General features: G+C 47.0%; 1 protein-coding gene across 10 annotated transcripts in view; it reads right to left on the bottom strand.

Moving 5' to 3' along the window:
• Positions 1–7,222: 7,222 nt before the first annotated feature.
• Positions 7,223–14,798, bottom strand: part of st3gal4 (ST3 beta-galactoside alpha-2,3-sialyltransferase 4) — an 88,230-nt gene continuing 80,654 nt past the window's right edge. For 7 of the 10 annotated variants that reach the window (XM_078426527.1, XM_078426528.1, XM_078426522.1 and 4 more), the window contains 2 exons: positions 13,634–13,783; positions 7,225–10,412 (listed from right to left, as the gene is read on the bottom strand). In XM_078426527.1, the coding sequence (XP_078282653.1) occupies positions 10,323–10,412; positions 13,634–13,783 (240 nt within the window). In that variant the 3' untranslated portion in view covers positions 7,225–10,322. Of the gene's footprint in view, positions 10,413–13,633; positions 13,784–14,798 lie in introns of all 10 variants that reach the window. The other 3 variants (XM_078426530.1, XM_078426529.1, XM_078426531.1) reach the window with 2 other exon arrangements.

Consider the following 14,798-nt stretch of genomic DNA (forward strand, 5'->3'; position numbering starts at 1 on the left):
TTCAGGTTGGGATCCTTCTTCAGTCTTCCGAAATGTCACCTGTTCATTCACTCCTATAGATATAGTGATCTGATGTCGGCGGTTGGGCGGCACGGTGGAGCAGCGGTAGAGCTGTAGTCTCACACGCCAGTGACCCGGGTTTGATCCTGACCACAGGTGCTGGCTGTACTGAGTTTGTACGCTCTCACCATGGGTTTAGTCTAGGTGCTCCAGCTTCCTCCCGCTCCAAAGATGTGCTCCAGGAGTTCCAATTTTCTCCTACATTCCAATGACATACAGATTTGTAAGTTAATTGGCTTTGGTAAAATTGTAAATTGTCCCTCGTATGTAGATGTCAGTGTGCGGGTATTGCTGGTCGGCGCGGATTTGGTTGGCCGAAGAGATTGTTTCCACGCTGTATCTCTAAACTATCTGTCCTGAACTACTATCTACCTCATTGGTGACCTCGGACTTCCCTTGATGTCCCTTCCTTTGCTGGCTTTACCTTGCACTAAACATTATTCCCTTATCATTTGTCTGTACACTGTAAATTGTTCGATTGTAATCATGCATTGTCTTTCCGCTGACTGGTTAGCACGCAACAAAAGCTTTTCACTGTACCTCAGAACACGTGACAATAAACTTAACTAAACTAAAATTGTACCATATTGGAAAATAACAACCTATGCATCCAGTGGTTCTGTAGAGATCTCCTTCAAAATCCCGAACATACAGGTTATTGGGTATGGGGGATTTATCATCTGTGCAGTTCCGATAATGTTTCTCATAGTAATCTTTTTACTATTGTCTTTTCTTTAGTTCCACTTTCGCACTTAATCTGTGGTTACCTACTAATATTGGACAATCTTGTTTCTTCTTCTGTGAAAACAGTCACAACATTTTTAGTTCCCTTGCAATTTCCTTGTTCCCCAGCGCACTGTGTAACAATCTCAAAGTCATTTGTTGGTTAAAATCAAACACACGGAATCAGTGTGAAACACACTCTTAGTGTGATTGGCATTTATTAAATACAGACAATTAGTAAATTTCTAACATCTTTCAATTACAAGTGCAAATCATCATCGGTATTTAATTATAAAAAGAGAAACAGGATATTCGGTTTCAAGCTGAAATCAACTTCTCCCAGTCCAAATAGATGGAAGCACTCAGACAGTTAATTACCAGCTACATAGAAACTTTAAAGAAAATCAAATACACTTCTCAATTGAAACCTATTCAATACCTGTAGCTCTAAGGCTCGCTGGAAGTGTGTCACTGCCCAGAACATTTCTCCCTGCATTAAATGAACCAACTGATTGTCAGTCAGAGAAGCGAGGAATTGCTCATTCGTGGAACTGCTCCAGAATTGCCATCACGGTATGTTGCTACAAGCTGCTGAGAGCTCGGACAACATGTGCCTGGCTTCCACATTTAAAGGTCACACATTCATTTCCACGGATCACTACAGCAAACAGCTATTTATATCCGTAGGGAGGAACTGCAGATGCTGGTTTACACCGTAGACACAAGAAGCTGGAGTAACTTAGCGGGACGGGCAGCATCTCTGGAGAGAAGGAATGTGTCCAAATACGTCACCTATTCCTTCTCTCCAGAGATGCTGCCTGGTCCGCTGAGTTACTCCAGCATTTTGTGCCTATCTTAGCCAGTGTTGCAGTGCTAATGTTTTCAGTGCCGGAGCTGTCACTGGAGCCGGAGCGGCCGCTGGTAAATCCCCCACTGTTTATTGAGCTTATTTTACAGAGATGCCGGAGCGGAGATCTGGTAAGCCCCAGCACTGCCCCCCTGATCTGAGCTATTGATATTTTTTGATATTGATATCCCTTTTGGTCGCCAAACACAATGTCATAAATAGTAACAATCATACCAAGGCAACCGTTTCCTCTTGCAGTCTAGCCCAAGTTCCTGTCTTTCATTGTCAACAACAGCAGATTTATAGATCAAAGATTAACTGTAAATTCAACCCATGCAGCAGCTCGGCGATTCCCACTCTCAGCCTACATGCGGTTTACTTTTCAAAACAAACATTCATATTACAAACGTCTGATCAAAGATAGCCAGGCCATCATTTCTTGCCCATCCCTTAGTCTTGTCACTATAGTAGGTCACGTCAACCTAACTTCTCCATGGTGACCAAGATGCCCCACCTGAGCTTGTCCCTTTTGCCTGTGTTTGGCCCTTATCCCTCTAAATCTTTTCTATCCATGTACGTGTCCTAGTTTCTTTTAAATGCTGTTTCTAGTACCTGCCTTAACTGCCTCCTCTGGCAGCTTGTTCCATACACCCACCACCCTCTGAGTAAAATCGTTGCCCCTCAGATTCCTATTAAATCTTTCCCCTCTCTCCTTAAACGTATGTCCTCTAGTTCTTGATTTCCTGACCTTGCGCAAACGTTTCTGTGCATTCACCCTATCAATCCCACTCATGATTTTAAGCACCTCTAGAGATCATCCCTTCGCCTTCTCGCAGCAAGGAATAAAGTCCTAACTCACCCAATCTGTCCCTGTAGCTCAGGCCCTCAAGTCCTGGCAACATCGTCGTAAATCTCTGCACTCTTTCTAGTTTAATGGCATCCTTCCATTAGCAGGGTGACCAAAATTGAAGGCAACACTCTAAATGTGGCCTTACCAATGTCTCATACAACTGTGATGGAATGTCCAACTTCCATACTCAACAGAGAAACAAGGAACTGCAGATTCTGGTTTACAAAGAAAAACACAAAGTGCTGGAGTAATTCAATGGGTCAGGCCTCTCTGCAGAACATTGATGGGTGATGTTTCAGGTCAGGATCCTACTTCAGTCTGAAGAAGGGTCCTGACCTGAAGTGTCACCTATCCATGTTCTCCAGAGATGCCTGACCTGTTGAGTTTTTGTCTTTGTGTGGGTTTTTTTTCTATACTCAATACCCTGACAGATGAAGGTGAATATACCAACGACCATCTTTAGCACCTTATCTACTGGTGACACCACTTTCAAGAGGTTGTGCACCTGTACTCCTAGATCCCTCTGCTCTACAACACTTCGCAGGGCTCTCCCATGGACTGTTAACGCCTTGCCCTTTTTTGACTCCCCAAAATCCAACACATCGCACTTATCTGAATCTAAACCTTCGACCATCTCACTCTCAGCAGCTCTGCTGACTGAAAAAGTCTCTCGAGTCATGGGTGAAATGTGTGGCTCACTCTAAATGATCACACGACTCATTTTTACCTGGATAGAAGGAATCGGTGACGTTTCAGGTCAAGACTGTTCTTCAGAAGAAGAGTCTTGACCCAAAGCTTCACCCATTCCGGTTATCCAGAGATGCTGCCTGTCCCCACTGAGTTACGCCAGCATTTTGTGGCTGTCTTCAATGTAAACTAGCATCTGCAGTTCCTTCCTACTAATTTTTACCTGTTGCATTAGGTACGTGTTGACTTTAGTTCCTGCCCAATACTTTTTTGACTTCCATTGTATCAAGAAGCATAGGTAAAGCATGCCCACTGGTTGAGTTCATTCACAAAAGAGCAATTTTGTTTAAAATCTAAATATTGCTTCTGCAAGTAGCTAACGATGATGCAGATATTCTCGGAACCAATGACGTACAGGTTTCTAGGTTAATTGACTTGGTATAAATGCAAATTGTCCCTAGTGTGTAGGTTAGTGTTAATGTACAGGGATCGCTGGTTGGTGCAAACTCGGTGGGCCAAAGGGCCTGTATCTCAAAACTAAACTAAACAAATCTCAATCTGTGCACTTCAAATGTTCTGAGATAAATTTATTGCTCAAGTTCCTGAAAACGTTGTTTTTAAAAGTCAAAATACTTCTTCAGAGCATACCCGGGGCCTCCCAGGCACGTATCCTTCAGTGCAGAGAGTGGGCAGCAGTATGAGTTGTGCTGTATCACAAAGACAAACCTCAAGATAGAGATGGTGGCCATCGTTAACAAAATTACCTTTGTGCAACCACAGTAGAACTAGTAGAAACAAAGAAAGACTGATGTTGGTTTACAATAGAAGACACAAAGTGCTGGAGTAGCTCAGCGGGTCAGGCAGCATTAATGGAGAACACGGAGAGATGGCGTTTCGGGCCGGGACCCTTCTTCAGACTGCCTGTCCATTTCCCTCCTCTGATGCTGCCGGGCACACAGCGCTCCTCTCGCACACGGTTTTTATCTCATTATTCCAGCATCTGCACTCTCTGTGGCTCCAGCAGTGATGGGAGATCGTTGCAGACCTGACTCGGAGACAACACGTGCCACTCTATCTCCTGGGATGAACATCACGGGACCATCTCACACACCCATGGCCTTCAAAGGATACCTTGCCAAATAGGAGTCGCATTGAAAGACCCAACCTGTTGTATGATGACCAATAATCGGAATCCTTTGACTGGCCAACAGCGTGAAGCTCCAGCCGAGCTAAGATAGACACAAAAAGCTGGAGTAACTCAGCGGGTCAGGCAGCATTTCTGGAGAAAAGGAATAGGTGATGTTTCGGGTCGAGACCCTTCACCATCCTTTTTACACATTTTGTCTAGCTGAGCTAACACTGGCCATAAATCTTGAGATTGTCCTCTAAAAGGAGAACCATCAGCTGCTTTCAACCAACAATCATCCAAATGAGTATTGTTCCAGTTTGTGTGGGGAGATGGGGGTCCAACTGTACCAGTTCATATGTTATAGGAGCAGAATTAAGACATTCGGCCCATCAAGTCTACTCTGCCATTCCACCATGTATTGAAATACAATCATGTATTCAAGAGAGTTAGATTTAGATCTTAGGGCTAAGGGAATCAAGGGATATGGGGAAAAGGCCAGAACGGGGTACTGATTTTGGATGATCAGCCATGCTCATATTGAACTGGCTCGAAGGGCTGAATGGCCTATTCCTGCACCTATTTTCTATGATCTATCTTTCCCTCCTAACCCCATTCTCCTGATTTCTCCCCATAACCCCCGGCACACTTACTAATCAAGGATCTGTCAATCTCTGTCTTAAAAATATCCATTGACGGCCTCCACAGCCCCCCTCTGACAAAAGAAATACCTCCTCATCATCCTTTCTAAAGGTACATCCTTTTATTCTGAGGCTATGACCTCTGGTGCTAGATTTCCACTAGTGGAAACATCCTCTCCACATCCACTCTATCCAGGTCTTTCACTATTCAATAAGTTTCAATGAGGTCCTTGTTCGGCCAGCCAGTACAGTCCCAGTGCCATCAAATGCTTATCCAATGTGAACCTACTCATTCCTGGATGGATCGATGCATGGGGACTTAGGGGTGGCATGGAGATGGAATGGTTTGACTGGAAGGTCCAGTGAAGGTTACCCTGAGAGATTGTGGAAGGAAAAATAGCCCAAGCCCAGGTTTATGGTGAGAGAAAAAATATAAAACATTACAACAACAGTGGCAATTGGAGAGAAGTCAAAGTTCACAAAGGTGGAAGGTTTTGGTTGTTGGACCATTCCAGATACAGGGCACCTGTGCTCCCCGGCAATGTTCAGAGGTCTATCATGTTATGTTGCTTCTATCACACGGTCATGGAACAGAGATCACAAGGCTGAAGATAGACACAAAATATTGGCGTAACTCAGCGGGTCAGGCAGCATCTCTGGAGAAAAGTAATAAAGAACAAAGGAATGGAATGTATGAAAAGAACAAATCAAAGCCAGCCAGATGACCAAGGAAAGGTGGAGCCCACAATTGTCCATTGTTGGCTGTGGAGAAGGTGAAAATGAGTGGATACAGCAGTTAGTCACGACCTGCATGGTGGCGCAGTGGTTCAGCTGATTACGGGTTCGATCCCGACTACGGGTAACACAAGAACACAAGGGTACTGTCTGTACGGAGTTTGTACGTTCTCCCCGTGACCTGCGTTGGGTTTTCTCCGAGATCTTCGGTTTCCTCCCACACTATATAGACGTACAGGTTTGTAGGTTAATTGGCTTTGTACAAAATGTAAGTTGTCCTTAGTGTGTGTAGGATAGTATTAGTGTGTGAGGATCACTGGTCGGTGGGCTGAAGGGCTTGTTTCCGCGCTGTATCTCTAAACTAAATTAAAAAGGCTAGGGTGGTGAGGGATGGAGAGAGATGGAATGGGAGTGTTACTGGAAGTTAGAGTGGCTGAAGTTTGCACAAAGGGCAACTCCATTCCCAACCCCGCAAGATAATGAGAGGATCTGAAGAGGCTGCTCCTCGTGTTTTAGCTGCATTTCACCGCCACGCTCCCGATCTCTGGTAGTGTGGGGGGTTCCGTGCCCACCCTCACTAAATTCCCTGTCGGTTTGCTCCTGGGTCCTGGGTTTGGTGCCTTTTAAGGGTCCGGGCATCGGGCAGCCAAAGGTTCCGCAGAAAACTTCCGGGCCCACATATCCCTGGAGAGGAAACAGGCAGTGTCTATGGAGACGCTGGAGGCCGCCGATGAACGCTGGAGGCCGCCGGTGAATGCTGGAGGCCGCCGGTTAACGCTGGTTGTCGTGGGAGATCGCTGGTTGCCGTGGGAGATCGCTGGTTGCCGTGGGAGATCGCTGGTCGTCAGGTATGGGTGGAGAAGGATGATGACATTGTAATTTGATGATTGATTGATTGTTTGATGTTTGTAAACTGAGGGCAGTTTTAATCTCTTCAGCACTCTGTAACTGTGATGAACTGAATAAACTCTCCACTCCACTCATGCAGCAAGACCTGAACTACTTGCATGCCTACTAACAGTTATCTAGTTAAGAAGGAGGTCGTTAGGTTTCCTCATCCAAAAAGGAGTTTAGGGATAGAATCAGAATGATACAGCATAGAAACAGACCCTTCGGCCCCATCAGCATTCAATGGTAGACTGCATTCCTCCCTCCCCCCCCCCCCCCCCCCCCCCCGGTCATCCTACCAGTTGCGCAGTTCACATCCATGTGTCTTTCTTGTTATCACCTCTTCCTCAGCCGACAATGGGCCATATAGGCCCCACCCATTTTATTCCCCCCCCCTCCCCCCCACACTTCTACTTCCAGTGTTAAGAGGGGTTTTGACCCGAAACGTCACCTATACTTTTTCCCCAGAGATGCTGCCTGACCCGCTTACTCCAGCACTTTGTGTCTTTCAAAGTGGGAAGAATCTGTTTTTTCCCCGCTGTTAACTAATTTTCACCCTTCTTCCCCTACAATCCCACCCCCACCCCCCCTTCCCATCCCCGTGACTCACCTACTCACATCTGTGTCTCCCCTTCCACCTGCTTTCCTTCCTCTAGCTTCACAATTCACAATTCTTCTATCCTTTTGGCTCATATCTTGTCTTTTCATCTCTGGTTTTTGTCCACCATCCACCTATCACTCCATCCCCCCCTCCCCCAAACCATGTTCACCCAGCAATTTGTGGCCATCTTCGGTATAAACCAGCACCTGCAGTTCCTTCCTACACATTCCTACACAGAACAGCCTTTAAAAATATATATTTACAACATTTAAAAGACACTTGAAACGACATTTAAAAGACATTTGGACAGGTACATGGATAGAAAAGATATTTCCCCAGAGATGCTGACTGTCCTGCTGAGACACTCCAGCACTTTGTGTCTCTATCTTTGTCATGAACCAACATCTACAGTTCTTTGTTCCTACTGCCAGAGGAGGTAGTTGAGGCAGGTGCAATAATAACATTTAGAAGACAGGATAGGAAAGGATTAGAGGAATATGGGCCAAACGCAGGCGGACTAGAGTAGAAAGGGCATCTTGGTCGGTATGGACAAGTTGGACCGAAGGCCCAATTTCCATGACCCCTTCAAGCCTAGCAGCAATTTATACAGTATATAGTATCTCGCATATGGATCATGTATCCTATATCACTGTACCATTAGTGCCAATAACCAGAGATGAATGGAAATTAGTCTGCAAATGCACTTGGTACTTTGAGACTCTCTGGTGTGGGTCTTGGAAACTAGGACAATCCTACATCAGCGGCAGAACCCCAAATGTATCTACAGAGTTTCCCCAATAATGCACAGGATCAGATATCTGGAAATGCAGAAATAACTGATGGGAAGTTAGGATGTACAGATCCTGGTATATACCGAAGATAAGACACAAAATGCTGGAGTAACTCAGTGCGTCGGGCAGCATCTCTGGAGAAGGATGGGTGACATTTCGGGAGGAAGGGTCCTGACCCACAACGTCACCCATCCTTTTTCTCCAGAGATACTGCCTTGCCTGGCGAGTTACTCCAGCACTTTGTGTCCATCTTCAGAAGTCAGGAGGTGGTTGTTCTTGGTAGCCTCTCCAAACCCAGCCCTGAGATCAAGGTTCTCTGAGCTGTGACCCAACGTCAGGCAGGAGAGCCGTCGAACAAGAGGGCGTCTTGACCATAGCGAGAACACTTGTGAGCTGCTGGGATGAGGTGAGGGAGAGGGGGCAACACCTCTTCAAGGTGCATTCTGGAGTTTCCATCCCCACACCAAATGAAATGCCTCACAGCGTGACACTAGGTCCTGGCCGGGAAAGCCACAGTAAGCTACACAGCATAGAAACGGGCCATTTGGCCCGCCGAATTCATGCTGACCAATGATCTTCCATTCACAACAGCTCTATATCATCCCACTTTCATATCCACTCTCTGCACACTAAGGGTAATTTCCTGAGGCCAATTAACCTCCAAACCCACATACCTTGGCATGTGCGAAGAAACCTGAGCACCTGGAGGATACCCAGGCAGACACGGAGAAGGTGCAAACTCCACACTGACTACAGCCCAGATCAGGATTGAACCCAGGTCTTTGCCGCTGTCAGGCAGCATCTCTGTCAGCTTCACTTCATCGTTCTAATTCCCTGTTATCTATCCACAGTAAATACAGTCTCTTTAACCAGGACAGCCGGATTAATCATGAAAAGTTCAAGGAAAATTATAACTTTCTACAACATACCCTAAAGAAGGCAAATGGAACAAAATTTAAACTTTTTTTCTGAATAAAACTGTTTGATTTCTATTTTGGAAAACTGCAGACTGCGAAGGTCCAAAACCTTGTTTATTTATTTACATGGAGAATTTTCAAATACATTCACAGGTAGAAATAGGAGAAAATTATCCTTTCTCATAACCTTAAATTGACAGCGATGTTGGCGTGTGCACAGCACACACAAAATCCCAACACAAAACAGAAAAGGGTGGGAACACTCAGCAGGTCAGGCAGCATCCGTGGAAAGAGAAACAGAGTCAACGTTGCAATGTTGATGAGTTACAGACTCTTCACTATTCCAATGCTGTTTCCGCAGATGCTGCCTGACATGCCGTGTGTTTCCAGCATGTCCTGTGTTTTGTTTTGGATCTTCATCATCTGCGGAATTTGGATTGTTTTTTTCCGCACGCTAACCATGCTCACTTGGCCTGCTCATGAGGAAACGCCTCCCTTGGTGCAGAACCGGGCTGTGTTCTTCAGCCACACGGCATCAGAGTATTAGCTCCAGCTCTTGACTCAACGTCGCTGGCAATAGTCTTGACATGCCGCACTTGCTTGGTGTCAAGGGTTACTCTGACACACTGATGCAGGCAGGGGAGATGGAGCAGCATCAGTCAGGACCACCTCACTCCCAGACGTGGCTGTGAGAACCAGTTCCTCAGCACGGTGCCAGGTGATCAGAAGCGCATCTTCCCGACACGGAGCCAGACAGAGGGCACAAAAAGCTGGGCTAACTCAGCGGGTCAGGCAGAGTCTCTGAAGGAAAGGAGTAGGTGACGTTCGGGTCGAGACCTTTCTTCAGTCATAAGACAGCTCGGTCGTGCGTTCCACCGTGTGATAGTTGTCGAGGAAATTCAACACTTAAATCACAAGCAAAATCAACTGGAAAATCGTCCACAGCGATTGTACTCCAACAAACACGGAGGTCATTTGAACCACTGAGCCTGCAACGGTCCCTGATCTATCAGAATACAAGATGGCTGCAACAAATCTATGACAGTGGGCTCTCTACAGCTGGCTGGGCCTGGCAAAGTGAATCACTGTGGAGCTCTGGTTATACTTGTGCATCATCTTTCCAATTGCAACGGGTGGCAAGTCAAACATCCTGCGCTGACATCCTTTGCCGTGTGACCATGAGAATGCAGCCCGACCTTCCAGCACGCGATTGCCACCCGCTTCCTCCGTTCCCCCCCGTCCACAGCCACGTTGGGTGGAGCTTTGATCACGGTGATCTCCACTGCAATGCAGCGGGCAGTCTTGTCCCGACACGCACCTCCCCCTGTACCTCAGGAGGAACCCGCCGCTGAGCCCGGCAGCGTGCAGCGTGCAGCGCCAGCCGCCGAGGGAACGCCGCGACAATCATTGTAAAGTGTATAAAAACAAAACTTGTCACTCTCTCCAAACCACCACGTTACAGCAAGACGGTGAGGTATTTTATTGCCCCAGCATCCACCAGCTTCTTCAGAAACAGCTGCTCATGTGTGATGTTGTGTTCAGAGTTCTGGAAAAGATAAAGATAAAGAATTACAAAGTGGAACAAACCACCTTACGCTGAACCCCCAGACCAATCTGATGTCCAGACCCACCTTACACTGAACCCCCAGACCAATCTGATGTCCAGACCCACCTTACACTGAACCCCAGACCAATCTGATGTCCAGACCCACCTTACACTGAACCCCTAGGCTTGTATACACTGGAATTCAGATGGATGAGAGGGGATCTTATTGAAACATGTAAGATTATTAAGGGGTTGGACACGTTAGAGGCAGGAAACATGTTCCCAATGTTGGGGGAGTCCAGAACCAGGGGCCACAGTTTAAGAATAAGGGTCGGCCATTTAGAATGGAGATGAGGAAAAGCTTTTTCAGTCAGACAGTTGTGAATCTGTGGAATTCTCTGCCTCAGAAGGCAGTGGAGGCCAATTCTCTGGATGCATTCAAGAGAGAGTTAGATAGAGCTCTTAAGGATAGCGGAGTCAGGGGGTATGGGGAGAGGGCAGGAACGGGGTACTGATTGTGAATGATCAGCCATGATCACAGTGAATGGCGGTGCTGGCTCGAAGGGCCGAATGGCCTACTCCTGCACCTATTGTCTATTGTCCAAGACTAACCTCATGTCCAAAACCACCTTGCCCTGACCTCCCCTCCCAGACCAATCTCATGTCCGAGCCATGCTGAGAAAATATGTCACATTCAACATAAAAACACTTCAAACATTCAAATGGAGTAACAGGGCAACACTAATACTAATACAATATAGAGCAATACTAATGTCTTCATCTGTTTAGCCTTTATTGTTAGATTATTTATTGAACTTCACCATATGACTCCCACAACGTGTGGCGGGTGTATGGAACAAGCTGCCAGAGGAGGTAGTTGAGGCTGGGACTATCCCAAAGTTTAAGAAATACTTAGACAGGTATATGGAAAGGACAGGTTTGGAGGGATATGGGCCAAACGCAGGCAGCTGGGACATGTTGGCCGGTGTGGGTAAGTTGGGCCGAAGGGCCTGATTCCGCGCTTTATGACTCTATGACTATGTTAAGGCTTGCAAAGTGGCAAGGTGCGTTGTTAAGGCACCTCAGCAAGGAGAGAGCTGTGGCACAAACAGAATGAGGAATCCGATGCATCTGTGAACAGAACATAGAACAGCAGAGTGTGTAGAAGGAACTGCAGATGCTGGTTTAAACCGAAGACTGACACAAAAAGCTGGAGTAACTCAGCGGGTCAGACAGTATCTCTGGAGAAAAAGGAATAGGTGACGTTTCGGGTCAAGATTCTTCTTCAGTTTGTTATTGAGAACAGCCCAGCACATGAATGGGCCCTTCGGCCCACAATGTTTGTGTTGAACACAGCACCATGTTGAACTGATCTCATGGTGCTTAGTGTTGGACATTCCCATCAGGGAAAAGGGTTCTGACCGTCTACCCTATCTATGCATCTCATAATTAATAGGAAAAAACCTGCAGATGCTGGTTTAAATCAAAGGTAGACACAAAATGCTGGAGCAACTCAGCGGGTGAGGCAGCATCTCGGGAGAGAAGGAATGGGCGATGTTTCAGATCGAGACCCTTCTTCAGACTGAGGAATGGGTGACATTTCGGGTCGAGACCCTTCTTCAGACTCATGGGGAAAGGGTCTTGAAAGGGAACAGCATCCCTCTCCCGATCAGAACTGCCCCCTCCATCGACTCCTTTAAGTCCAGGCTCAAAACCTATTTCTACTCCCTAGCGTTTGAGGCTCATTGAGGAGGCGCTGTGAACTGTTTGCGTGCCACTGTATGTTTTCATTTTTTTTTCTATTGGAACCTAATCAGATGTACAGCACTTTGGTCAACGTGGGTTGTTTTTAAATGTGCTATACAAATAAAATTGACTTGACTTGACTTGACATTCCTTCTTTCCCGAGATGTTGCCTCACCCGCTGAGTTACTCCAGCATTTTGTGTCTACCACCTCATAATTAACTCAGGTCTCCCCACAACCTCTGATGTTTCAGAGAAAATAATCCAAATCTATCATGACTCTCCCTCTAATTGAAGCCCTCGAATCCAGGCAGCATTCTCGTTTGGTCTCGACCCCGAAACGTCACCTATTCCTTCTCTCCAGAAATGCTGTCTGACCCACTGAGTTACTCCAGCTTTTTGTGCCTATCTTCAGTTTAAACCAGCATCTGCCACCCCTTCCCAAACATTCCACTAGACCCTCTCTGCACCCTCTCCAGAGCATCCACGACCTTCCTATCATGGGGCGACTAGAGCCAAATAGATTCCAATCTGGTTCACCAAATGGCAGTCCTGTGGAGGGTGGCAGTTCTCACGGGTCATCACTGTTTGAAGGGACAAGCAGATCTCATGAGAGTCATTCAGACATACAACACGGAAACAGGCCCTTCGGCCCAGCTCGTCCATGCTGACCAAGATGCCCCATCTATGCTAGTCTCATTTACTTTAGACTAGAGATACAGCATGGAAGCGGGCCCTTCAGCCCGTCGAGTTGGCGCTGACCTGTGATCACCCGGTGCACTAGTTCTTCAGACTGAAGTCCCGACTCGTAACGTCACCCATCCTTTCTCTCTAGAGATGCTGCCTGACCCGCTGAGGTACTCCAGCACTCTGTGTTACTGATTGTGGATGATCAGCCATGATCACAATGAATGGCGCTGCTGGCTTGAAGGGCCGAATGGCCTCCTCCTGCACCTATTGTCTATGTTTCTACATCCACCCCCTTCAATTGAAGGAGGGGGAGTTGCTGCAGATCTATCTGGAGTTGACATAATATCCAACACATTGGCGCATCTTAGAGCCGCTGCCTCACAGCATCAGAGACCCGGGTTCGATCCTGACCTCGGGTGCTGTCTGTGTGGAGTTTGCACGTTCTCCCTGTGACTGTGCGGGTTTCCTCCAGGGGTTCTGGTTTCCCGCCACATCTCAAAGACGTTCAGTTTCATAGATTAATTGACCTCTGTAAATTGCCCCCTAGTTGGTTGGGAAGGGGATGACATAGACCTCGCGTGAAGGGGTTGATAAATGGTCATGGTGGACGTGATGGCCACGTGGGCCTGTATCCAAGCGGCATCTCTAAACAAATCGCTGAACTGAAGAGTGAGCAACAAATAGTGAGTCCGTGAGCAAGTGTGCATCTGTGGAGGGCGATATGGATAAAAGGACAATAGCAATCACCGGTCCCATACACGTTACGTCAAGCAACGCAGATACTCACGGTCATGGCTTTCATTGTAGTTTTGTCGTAGTAGTGAATGGGAGTGTCCCGTTGAGTGATGGGATAACCAAAGCCAGCGACATGGACCTCATCACAATAGTTCACGGCCACAGTAATGGCAAGGAAGCCACTGGTGGGGTGCACTGGTTTCTGTAAGTTGGAAAGAGACATAACATTGAGACTGAGGCAGCGGCTCGGTCGGGACTGCTGCATGAGGATTCTGTACCACCTCACACAGGCCAATGAAAGAGCCATGGTGCATCTCCAGTGGTGGATGGTGTGGGTCTTAGAGGGACCACCCTGCACCTTCGGCCCTGTCCTTCTTTCAGGTGGAAGCTGTGGCACTGTCTGCACTGTTGCGATGGACACCACCAACTACTGTCAACTATGTAGGGGAGCATGGTGACACAGTGACATAGAGTTGCTGCCTCACAGCGCCAGAGACCCGGGTTCGATCCCAACCACGGCTGCTGTCTGTACGGAGTTTGTACGTTCTCCCCGTGACCCGCCTGCAATTTCTCCGAGATCTTCGGTTTCCTCCCACACTCCAAAGACGTACAGGTTTGTAGGTTAATTGGCTTGGTATCAATATATATTGTGTAGGCTAGTGTTAATGTGCAGGGATTGCTGGTCGGTGCGGACTCGGTGGGCCGAAGGGCCTGAATCCACCCTGTATCTCTAAACTAAACTAAAATAAAATAAACTATTTACAATTAGTTTAAACTATTTACATAGTAAAATTTCCGAAGAAATTTCACCAAACTCCATCAGAAGACATTTGCTATCGAGCAAAGATGATATTGGGAATGCTGTCTGAAGCAGTGGGTCATTTAGCATGGAAACGGCCTATTGAATCCATACCCATCATTAACCACCCATTAGCACTCATTTTTTGATCACACCACATTAGCCCTTCCACCCCCTCCCCAAGCACTAAAACTCACCCAAACACGAGGGTGAATTTACAGCACCCAAGCGACCTGCAGACACAAGGAACTGCAGATGCTGGAATCTGGAGCAAACACAAAGAAAAGAAACCAAGCGCAGGCTCGGCGATCGCTTTGCTCAACACCTGCGCTCGATCCGCATTGACCAAACTGATCTCCCGGTGGCCGAGCACTTCAACTCCCCCTCCCATTCCCAGTCTGACCTTTCTGTCATGGGT

The sequence above is a fragment of the Rhinoraja longicauda genome, chromosome 32 (genome assembly GCF_053455715.1).
Source record: "Rhinoraja longicauda isolate Sanriku21f chromosome 32, sRhiLon1.1, whole genome shotgun sequence".
Classification (NCBI taxonomy): Eukaryota; Metazoa; Chordata; class Chondrichthyes; order Rajiformes; family Arhynchobatidae; genus Rhinoraja; species Rhinoraja longicauda.